Here is an 11,149-nt window from a genome sequence, read left to right on the forward strand (position 1 = left end):
ATTGAAGAGTGAGGGCTATGACAAAAGAGTCATGGGACCAACAAGGAGACAAGGCCATATGGTGTTGCCTTGGAGTACTTTCTCGAGTAAATCCTCTTGAATAAAATAGGTGTGTGTAATCTTAAACATCAGAAATAAAATGATCTATGATCTCTCTCTATCCGCTGCCTTATAATTCATCTGCCAGAAATTACATTCCAGCTGTACTTCAAGATAATGCGAATAAAACATGTCCAAAGCATGTTTACAAAATTATATATGGAATACCAATTAATGCGTGAAGAAAACTTAGATTTCACTTAGCTACGTCTCATTTGGTCACTAGTGGAGGCTTTATGATGGCCATTGCCTGATAAGGTGGTGTTACACACGTCTACACAACTTTATCCTTGATAGAGGCACCAAAGACAACACCATGTGATATCTCATGTGCATGCCCTCCATCCTTTAACAGTCGTTTTTACTAGGAATTGGGTTTAAACATCTTAGAAGCTATATATACTGTATCCTTTGTCTTCACAAACAACACATGCCCTTGCAATACTCAAGCAACAACACTTGGTCATTCTTCAAAAATTTGAGATTGTTCTTCTTCCTTCAATCAAACACCAAAAAATGGGTTTTCGTTTACCTGCTATTCGACGGGCATCCTTCACAGCTAGCCAAGCAGCTTCAAGATCTGTAGAGGTTCCTAAGAGCTTTCTTGCAGTGTATGTTGGAGAGAAACAAAAGCGGTTTGTGATTCCAATATCATACTTGAACCAACCTTCTTTCCAAGACCTGTTGAGTCAAGCTGAGGAAGAGTTTGGATATGATCATCCAATGGGTGGACTCACAATTCCTTGTAGTGAAGATGTTTTCCAACATATAACTTCTCGGTTGAATGGACAATAGATTCCACACTGTGGGAGACTGACATAAACTAGTAGATACATTTTTATACAATAGGAATCTTCTCAACTTTGTAAATATTATATATCAATTTTGAGTAATGACAATGAATTCAATTGCTAGTATTTCTTTTATCATATATACAATGTTCAATTCTCTCTGCAATTAGAGCCGTGGTGAGTGGTGACTATTAGGAGGTTGTTTGCTGAAAATCAGAAAAAAAGACTTGATTGTCATCATGAATTCCACATGCATGCTTAAAAAATCTGGAAAAACTAATAGCATTTTGTTAGGGCCAAAGAGACTCTTGAATTTATTGGAGACTTTTCAGTTGTATATTAAGTTAATAACTCAAAAAAATAAAATTATTTTTTCCAGTCGTACACTTTCCTTTTTTTTTTTTTTTTTTTTTTTGAAATATACCAAACGTTGACAGTGCTATGAGAGACATACATCTATGGCGCTTCTCAATCTGTGAGCTGTACAAAATTGACGTCCCATTTGAATTCAGCTCTTTGTGTGTCTTCTTGTGACCATGGTGCCAAATCATTCTTACCAACTGGCTATTTGACATAAAACTTAGGAGGATTTTCATTACTAGAATTTCTTTTATTACATGCGACTTTCTTTTATTAAAAAATGATAAAATTTCAAAAGAAATAAATGGTTGGAGAATAATCAATTATAATTAATAATTACACTATTATAATTTCTCTTATTACATGCGACTAGAATTTCTCTTATTCGCAGGAAATATTGTTCCTACAAATTTTTCTGCGAAATTTTATTTGCAGGTAATACGATAATATATTTTTGAAAACAAAAAAACCCAGGAAGGTTTCCTAAAAAAAAATCCACAAGAAAGTTTCCTGCGAATTTTTTCGCAAAAAATTCTGCAGGAATATTTTTTACGAAAAAAGTTAAAAAAATTACTATAAATTGTATCAATAATTCTTCAACTTTCAAATGTTTTAAGATTGTAGATTATATGTCTAACACTCAACCATACAAATCAACCTGTAAGGTAAGTGTTGTCCCAATTTATATATTCTTTAATTATTTTATTTTCAATCGATGTAAGACTTGAAGTTTTTTTAAAATATTAAACTTATAAATTTAAATATTTTTTTGATTTTTCCTGCGGATTAAAATTGACAGGAAAATCTGTAGGAAAAGTTACTTGCAAAATTTTTCTACTATTTAGTAAACATTACTTGCGAATTTATTTTTGCAAGAAAATCTGCAAGAAACAAAATAAAATTCTTACAATATTTTCTATAAATTTTTACCATGGAAAAGAATTTCTATGATCAATAAAATTGTAGCAAAATTTGCAAAAATTTCTTATAAGTTATTTTTCATAAAAAAAATTTGTAAGAAATATCTGTAAATTATTTTTCGCAAATAAATTTATAAAAAAAATTTGCAAAATTATTATTACAAGAAAATTTGTAAAAATTTTCTGCAAATATTTTTTTTAGAAAAATTCGGAAAAAAATAACACTTTTCTAACTTATTTCAATAACCAATTAGATGCGTAATAATTTATTTCTGTTTATTCAATCTAAATTAATAATACAGATATTTGACCTTTTAGTCCATCTATATTCTGTACAAATATCTTTTCGCCTTAATTTATAATATATCTATTAATCAGTCATAAATGTTATACAGCGTCACCTATTGTTTTGCTTTAAGGACACTTTTATTTATTTGATTGAAAGCTTTAATTCTACGCTTCTTGCATTGTAAGATCATAATTTCATTTTATTTGAAAGACATATTATGGAAAATGATCGGTTTTTTGACTTCATCTGATGTAGGGATACATATAATTGTTTTGTATCAATGTTTTAAGGTTATATTTTAAACTAATCAAATTTGATTGAGAAATATGTAATTTTGAGTTTAATATATTAATTACTTGTATCTAACCCTTTAATTTAATTAAAAGCTTTTGTTAGAGAAGTTGTAAAGAGTTATTCAAGGAAAATAATAAAACTCGATATTATGTTCAATATATATATTTTTTTGGGGTACAGAAGTTCAATACTATTTTGCTCGTGCTTCGGCAGGCACCTCGTGAATAGTTTCCTGCCTTGGCTCATCAAATTTTTAACTTTATAAGTATATTTCTTAATAAAATATATTTGATTTGTTCCAAAGAAATTTATCTTTCTTTTTGGCCCTAGGAAAGATAATTTTTCTCTCCACTATTGGTGAAAGAGGGATATGTGATAGGAGTTAAGTATGCAAACAAATTATGCAAGTTTCATACTGTGTTGGTGAGAATTTGCGTACATTAAGGTGTGGTTCGTAATGCCTAATGATATGATCAAGTATTCAATGTTGGTTCTCTTCTTATCTCGACTGTTTCAGAGGTATAAAGTCCTAAAGAAGAGGGCTATATGCGCTTGTCTCCAAGTTAGTCCCATGACTCATCCTCACATGGTTTTATGATGGACTTGGTTAGGTTTATATGCAGAGGGGTAGGGGTTATAGTCCATGTGATATCTCATGTTTATGCCTTCCATCCTTTATCAGCCATTTTCTCTGGGGATTGGGTTTATAAAGTTTAATTTGCATAGTGGGAGACTGTCATGGATAAGTACTTAGTAGAGTGGATTTGTATAACATGCCTCTTCTCAACTTGTAAAGATTTTCCATTTTTTGAGTAATGAAAACGAATTCAATTGCTTAGTATTGCTGTTTATGAATTATTACAATGTTCACTTCTCTGTACACTATTAGAAGGTTGCATGATGGGGAGAAAAAAAATACCAGCTGTTTATCATGAATTTCACAGCATTTAATCGCCCATATACTTCACCTAAGTAAATAGATCAGTTTTGCAAATTTTTAAAAAATTTAAAAATTATTTAATATTTTTTTATTAATTTAAATAGATAGATAATCATAAACATGACTAGGTTTGTTGGCTTTTAAACAAGTCCTAAATTTAAGTTTGGAAATGGGTTTGGTGAGAGAGTAGATGACGATGGTATGGGAGGCTCTAAAGACAAACCACTTTGGCCACTAGTTTTGTCCTATATTCGGACAGTTGATGTTGATGGTGTCATTGGTTCAGAGGAAGGTGTTGGAGTTAAGGAATACAGGAGATGTTTGGGATACAAACTAAACTGCACATTATTAATAATAAGATGAAAAATAAGGGTTTATAAAGGCACACATACTTTATTAGTAAGAGACCTTTTGGATGTTAACCAAAAATAAAATTATGAAAATGTAAATTCAAAATAAATAATATCATATCAATATAAAGATGAATGTGAAATATATATTTGATATGTAAAACAACACAAAAATAATAATTCTTCTTGAAAAATAATATATATATATATATATATATATATATATATATATATATATATACCTCAAAATAATCACTAAAGTCTTACAATAAGTGATATCAAAGGCATTAACATAAGTCAAAATAGATAATATCATATAAATATAGAGATGTGTATAAATACCCAATAAACAAAATATATAATATATCTTCAAAAAAGTATATCTTCAAAACAAGTACTTGATAACCCATCAAGTACTTGATAACCCATCAAGAGGAAAATTGGTTGTAAAATCGATTTTGTACACATATTTTCTCGCTTGGGCTACAATGATCATGAGTGGCTAAAATCACCCATATGCCTAAATCCATACACTCTTTCTAATTGTTTATTAATATTTTTAATTTAGTTACGTATTTCTTCTTTCTTTTCATGCTTATTTTGACTTAATCAACTTATATATGATTTTATGGAATTAAATATTGTTGGAACACTTTTAAAACCTCAAGATAAAAGATAAACCTAATAAAGTTTAATAACATGAATAATGTAAGATTTATTAGCAACATTTCGACATATGATCTTAATGAAAATTGTGTAAGTAATCTTTTACAAGGAATTAGGATTTGAATGAAGTGATTTAAATTTTTTCACTTAAGAGATTAAAGTTTAAATATTTTTATTGGTCATTTTAGAACTCAATATTAAATTGTTTGTAAATACAAGAAAGATAAGTGAAATCAGACCGAAACATCTTAATTATATCAATTAACAACATATTTTCTTTCAATTAATGAATGATGAATTAGAAATTTTAAAATACAATTTTACTATTTTCTTTAAAATTATATCTTTTAACTTTCCTCAAACAATTTCTAATATTCTTTTCCTAGTTGGGCATCAAATTGAACTTGAGTGAGCATTTTGAAGTCTATTGTGATTAATATTTGAAATCTATCTATTTTACTATATACCGTTTTTGTTATGCATAACAAATCACTAAGAAGTTAATGACGTTGTCGCGGGACTTGCATCTCAATATTTAGACAATTATAACTTTGTTGCTAATTTGGGTTTAAAACTTTTGCATTTAAATTCTGTAATTTTTTTTCTTACTAGATCTCACTTTTTCTTTACTTTCTTGGCTTTTGCATGTAAGGTACTATTTAATATTGATGCTTAAAACTAAAAATTGTGCGTTTAATTTTCTTAATTTTTTTCTAGTGACTAATGTATGTATTATAGTTTTTTTTTATATTAGTACATTTATTATATTTAAATGTTTAAATTTTATGAATTTGACTCATAAATAAATTTAGTCTCTATAAAACAAGTTTTATTTTTCATTTTAATCCTTTTAATTGTAACTATTTTTAAGTCTTAATTTTTATTTTTTATTACTTTATTTTTCTTTTCTTTTTTTGCTGATTATCCACTAAAATGTCCCTTTTCTTTTTGTACACTAGGAAACTAGATTCGGATATCCGGAAGAATGCAACTTTATCACTCGGTTGTTAACAATATGCATTCACACGAAATTAATAAAATTTTCAAACCTCTATTTTTATAATTATTTACATGGAATCACTTTGAAAACTTCTGTGACCATATGCTAGTGCCTCCAAGACTACGTTAAGCTTGACAAATAATTTGTCTGGAGTACCTACACCTGTATACAACGCTACTATTCAAAACATTCTCTCATTAATTTACGATTCAAAGTTAACGTTCCTATAAATGCCACAAATAATCTTGGTACCACCACAACACATCTTTCTCACACTTCATTAACCTGAAGCAGTTCTTTCCATAAGTGTCACACTACACTAACAGCCACCATGGTGTCCAAAAATCATTTGAATCATATTTCATTGGCAATGCTTTTGTGCATGGCATTCTGGGCTCTTCAAGTATCATCTCGCACTCTCCAAGATGCCTCGATGTATGAGAGACATGAGCAATGGATGCTTCGTTATGGCAAAGTGTATAAGGACCCTCAAGAAAGGGAAAAACGTTTCAGGATATTCCAGGACAATGTGAATTACATTGAAGCCTTCAACAATGCTAACAATAAACCTTACAAGCTAGGTATTAATCAGTTTTCAGACCTCACCAATGAGGAGTTCATAGCACCAAGAAATAGATTCAAGGGGCACATGTGTTCCTCAATCACAAGGACTACAACTTTTAAGTATGAAAATGTGACTGCAGTACCATCCTCTATAGATTGGAGACAAAAAGGAGCAGTTACACCTATCAAGGACCAAGGCCAATGTGGTTAGTGCTTGATGAATCATTTAAAAATTCAAATTAAATTGAATGACTATTATCTAACTAGCAATTTGCCTTGCAGGATGTTGCTGGGCATTTTCTGCTGTTGCAGCAACGGAAGGAATTCATAAACTGAGTACTGGAAAGTTGATCTCTTTGTCAGAACAAGAACTTGTTGATTGTGACACAAAGGGTGTGGACCAAGGTTGTGAAGGTGGTCTTATGGATGATGCATTCAAATTCATCATCCAAAATCATGGACTCAACACAGAAGCCAGCTACCCCTATAAGGGTGTTGATGGAAAGTGCAATGCAAATGAAGCAGGCAACCACGCTGCTACCATTACTGGGTATGAGGATGTTCCTGCCAACAATGAGAAGGCACTGCAAAAAGCAGTGGCTAATCAACCAGTTTCCGTAGCCATTGATGCCAGTGGCTCCGACTTTCAGCATTACAAAAGTGGTGTCTTCACAGGTTCATGTGGAACTGAGTTGGATCACGGTGTCACTGCTGTGGGATATGGTGTTAGCAATGATGGGACTGAGTATTGGTTGGTTAAGAACTCATGGGGAACTGAGTGGGGTGAAGAAGGCTATATTAGGATGCAAAGGGGCGTCAGTGCTGCTGAAGGAGTCTGTGGCATTGCAATGCAAGCTTCTTACCCAACGGCATAATTATAAAATTTGGACATCATAATACTATTTACAATTCTACACATATTTTGAACTTTTAAGCATTGATTCCTGATCCTGCTATTAGTGGTCTATATCACTGTATTCCCTTGATGAACCATTGTACTTATCAATGAATTATTATGGAATGGAAAACGAGCAATGGTTACGAGTTGACTTATAAAGGTATCAGAACCGTAACATAAATGAGAGAAAATAGTTAGCCAGAGATCGTGAGAGAGAGAATTGATTGCCTATGAATGAATTGTTACTCACTAAAATGATAGAGAGGGTTATATCAGTATATGTATATAGAGTACTGAAAGGAATGTTGTTTAGCTACCTAATGACATGCTCTACAAATTTGTCATTATAAACGTTCCCCCCCCCCCCCCCCCTTATTTTTGGATTAAGGGAGACTTTTACACATTGAGAAGATGCCTATGGTACAAATTGGCTATACTAATCTATGTTGGTCTCCTACTGTTTAAGATTTATAGCCCGCTCAATTATAGATTATATCATGGAAGACATCATCACTGCAAGGAATGATAAGACTACCCAAGGGATGATCAAATCCAAACCCCTAGCTTGACTCAACAAATTTTGGTTAAAAGGTAGGTTCAAGTATGATATGGGAATTACTAACCGCTTCATTTTCTCCCCGACAAAGACTGCAAGATGGCCCTTTCAAATGCTTTAGGATGTGAATGATTTCTGTGGGCCCTAAATTGTTGTAATCATGCATATATAAGAAGGAGAGCGATGAAGTATGAGTAATGGGACAAACTAAGAGACAAGGGCATATGTGAAGGTTAACAGTTTTCCCCACTTGAAAGGAATTATATATCTCATATATATATAATATGGTACATGGTAGCTATATACAATAATATTATTTCTAAAGCATATCCACCATTTGATTAGCTGTATCACTAGGCGTGAACAAACATGAGGTTTTCAGGTGGTTCTCAGAAGGTGTGGTGTGTATAAATAAACAGTAGTTCATTAGTGTGCACCCAGATTGAACTTCCTAATCCTTGACAATGACATCTGAGACAATACCATGTGATCCTTTGTCCCTCAATAGACCCCATCATGGCTCATTGTGAAATTGGATATCAGAGGACCCTGGCAACTATATAAACACAATTTCTTCGGTTCTCAAGCAACACAAGTCATTCCATTCCTCAAGCATCAGAATTCAAATATTTCTTTCTTATACAAGTCTCCTGATCAGTATATTATTTATTATGTGGAGTAACAAAGAAAAATGGGCTTCCGCATGCCAGCTATTATTAGTCGAACATCGATTTCTACAACCTATGCAGCCTCTAAGAGGTTGAAGGACCAAAAGGATATCTTGCAGTATATGTTGGAGATAAGATGAGGCGATTCATGATTCCAGTATCATACTTGAATCAACCTTCATTTCAAGAATTGCTAAGTCAAGCAGAAGAAGAATTTGGATATGATCATCAAACAAGTGGTCTCACAATACCATGCAAGGAGGAAGAGTTCCTAAATGTCACCTCTCATTTGAATGAGCTGTAAATCATGATAATGGAGAGTGGTTTTTAGATGAGCAAAATTGTATAGAAGGCATCTCTTTTTATTTTTTATTTTTTTGATGAGAATTCAACACTACACATTTTTAAGCACTTTTGCTTTTGCCAAATCTCAATATGTTTTAGTATATACAATAGTATCATTATCAAATTTGAGTTATATGTATCAGCATCAGGCTTTCAGCTTATATTAGGTATTAAGTGGAGTAATTCTGTTAACATATTGACCAAAATTGATAAGGGTTTTGTTAGTGCTGTGCTATTGTACTTCAATAGACGTCCCTGATCCAAACATGGAACCCACAATGCATTTTCCTAATATAGTTTGAGCCACTTGTTGCTAGATTTTTCTGTAATATGTAACTCGTTCAGTTTCTTTAATAGTAATTATATATCTTCAGGTAATTTAGTACTCCCTCCTGTTCTATCTTTGCTGCAAAATCATTGTCACTTTCCAAGGGTCATGGATTCCTTCATTTCCTAGAGAGTAGCACCATCACATGAATTATTAATTATTTATTGGGCAGAAAGGCATGGTTTTTTTACTAATATGGTATTGCCCCAAAATTCACAAGTGCTATATAAAAAGAAATTGCAAATTTAGGTGGACAGAATTTGGACAAAATTCACATGATTAAAGATTTTTTTTTGGCAATAATTTATGATATAGATATTACAGTCATAATTGTTATACAGCTAGACCTATGCTATAAGGACACTTTTTCTTTATTTGATTTGAAAACTTTAAATCTATGCTTTTTGTAGGAACTCAAAAAATTAAAAGGCTGAAACTCATGTATTTTTATTCATACTTACAACCTTTAAATACACAAAAAAAAAAAAAAAAACAACAACAACAACTGAAAACTTATACAAATTCTACTTATAAACATAAAACTAAATGACAAATGTAAATACTCATAAAAGTTTAACACCACCTATAATTTCTATAATTAAAATTCATAACAATAAGAATTCTAATAGTATTTCATTAATCTGAAATAAACTTTAATAATAGATGCTGATTCAAATTCTCAACACTTTTTGCATTGTAAGTTCATAGTTTCATTTTAATTAAAAGACAGAAGTTATTGAAAGGGATTGGATCTTTCATAGCAGAAGATATGGGGTTATACAAAAGAGAAAGCTTTCAATACAGAAGTACCCCAGGTTTATGCAAGGAGAAATTTAAACCTTGAATCCTTGATGTTTATTTCAATTTTATTTTGCACCAACGTCTGTTGTTTAGTTCCTTGCACATCAAAATGTCAAAAATTTTGTTTGATATATATTTATTAGTAAAATATATTTTGTTTGTCCCAGATAAATTTGACTTTCTCTTTGGTCCTAGGGAAAATACTTCTGCTCTACCCTTGTTAGGAACCATGTATTCAGTTCCTGCTTTCAAAGTTATCCAAACAAAGTCATTTTTTAACAGAATTCAACCTTTTCTCATACACAGAAATGAACATTGAAACTAATAAACAGAGAAGACAGAGGAGCGATGAGTACTTGAATTCTTTGTAATTACTAATTAAAATAAACAAAACAATATGGTATACTGGAATTATGTCATTCCGTTTCTCTTCCTTTGCTTTCAAGAAAAGGAGATCTATACAAATTGAGAAGAAGCCTATTGTCAGAAATATTTCCACTAATCTATGTCAGTCTCCTAAAAAAACTGTTAGATTTTCTGTCAATTCAAGCATGAAGTTATATGATGGAAGACATCTTCACTGCAAGGAATTGTGAGGCCACCCATGGGATGATCATATCCAAACTCTTCCTCAGCTTGGTTCAACAAGTCTTGGAATGAAGGTTGGTTCAAGTATGATACAGGGATCACAAACCGCTTCATTTTCTCTCCCACATAGACTGCAAGATACCCCTTTGGCACATCCGGCACTTTTGAAGATGCTGGATTTGCTGCAAATATTTCCTTTCTGATGCCAGGTAAACGAAAACCCATTGTTGTGATGATTTGAGAAAGAAATGGTTTAAGAAAAGTATTGAGAATAAGGATTAGATTTTTGAATGCTATTGAATGTGTATGACTTGTGTTGGGCCTAAATGCTAGAAGGCATGGATATATATAGATCGAAGGATATGTGATAAACCTTTATTTGGTTACTTGAATTATTGGTGGAGGGATATGTGATAGGAGTCACGGGACAAAAAGTAGAGACATGGCATGTGGTGTTGTCTTAAGGGACTTTTTTAGGAATCGACATAACAAGTTATAGCAGATAATACAAGTCCCACCTTCTGGATCTATGAAAAAGAAATTCTGGGTGGTGGGGATTGAATCTTCATTATGAAAATTTCATGTTATGTTGATTAGACTTTGACGTACAGAAAAAATGTTGTTCATAATGGCACATGATATGATCATGCATTCAATGCTGTTTCTCTTCTTATCTACACTGATTCAGAGCT

The 11,149-nt window shown here is 31.8% G+C and overlaps 2 protein-coding genes across 2 annotated transcripts; one reads left to right on the plus strand and one right to left on the minus strand.

Annotated features, from left to right (window-relative positions):
* The first annotated feature begins 5,931 nt into the window (after positions 1-5,931).
* Positions 5,932-7,392, plus strand: LOC109813295 (senescence-specific cysteine protease SAG39-like). The gene is made up of 2 exons (XM_083062297.1): positions 5,932-6,479; positions 6,556-7,392. The coding sequence occupies exons 1-2, from the start codon at positions 6,041-6,043 to the stop codon at positions 7,146-7,148; spliced, it is 1,032 nt and encodes a 343-aa protein (XP_082918423.1). The 5' UTR covers positions 5,932-6,040; the 3' UTR covers positions 7,149-7,392.
* Positions 7,393-10,218: 2,826 nt separating this feature from the next.
* LOC109813303 (auxin-induced protein 15A) lies at positions 10,219-10,795 on the minus strand. The gene has a single exon (XM_020377469.3). The coding sequence runs from the start codon at positions 10,680-10,682 to the stop codon at positions 10,410-10,412; it is 273 nt and encodes a 90-aa protein (XP_020233058.1). The 5' UTR covers positions 10,683-10,795; the 3' UTR covers positions 10,219-10,409.
* Between the last annotated feature and the right edge of the window lie 354 nt (positions 10,796-11,149).

Source organism: Cajanus cajan, chromosome 8 (genome assembly GCF_000230855.2).
Source record: "Cajanus cajan strain Asha chromosome 8, NIPB_CcT2T_4, whole genome shotgun sequence".
In the NCBI taxonomy this organism is placed as follows: Eukaryota; Viridiplantae; Streptophyta; class Magnoliopsida; order Fabales; family Fabaceae; genus Cajanus; species Cajanus cajan.

Bases quoted from the DNA above. Each gene is read 5' to 3' on its own strand.
- LOC109813303 (XM_020377469.3), bottom strand. From the start codon at position 10,682: ATGGGTTTTCGTTTACCTGGCATCAGAAAGGAAATATTTGCAGCAAAT.
- LOC109813295 (XM_083062297.1), top strand. From the start codon at position 6,041: ATGGTGTCCAAAAATCATTTGAATCATATTTCATTGGCAATGCTTTTG. The intron at 6,480-6,555 runs GTTAGTGCTTGA...TTTGCCTTGCAG, and splicing joins CAAGGACCAAGGCCAATGTG to GATGTTGCTGGGCATTTTCT.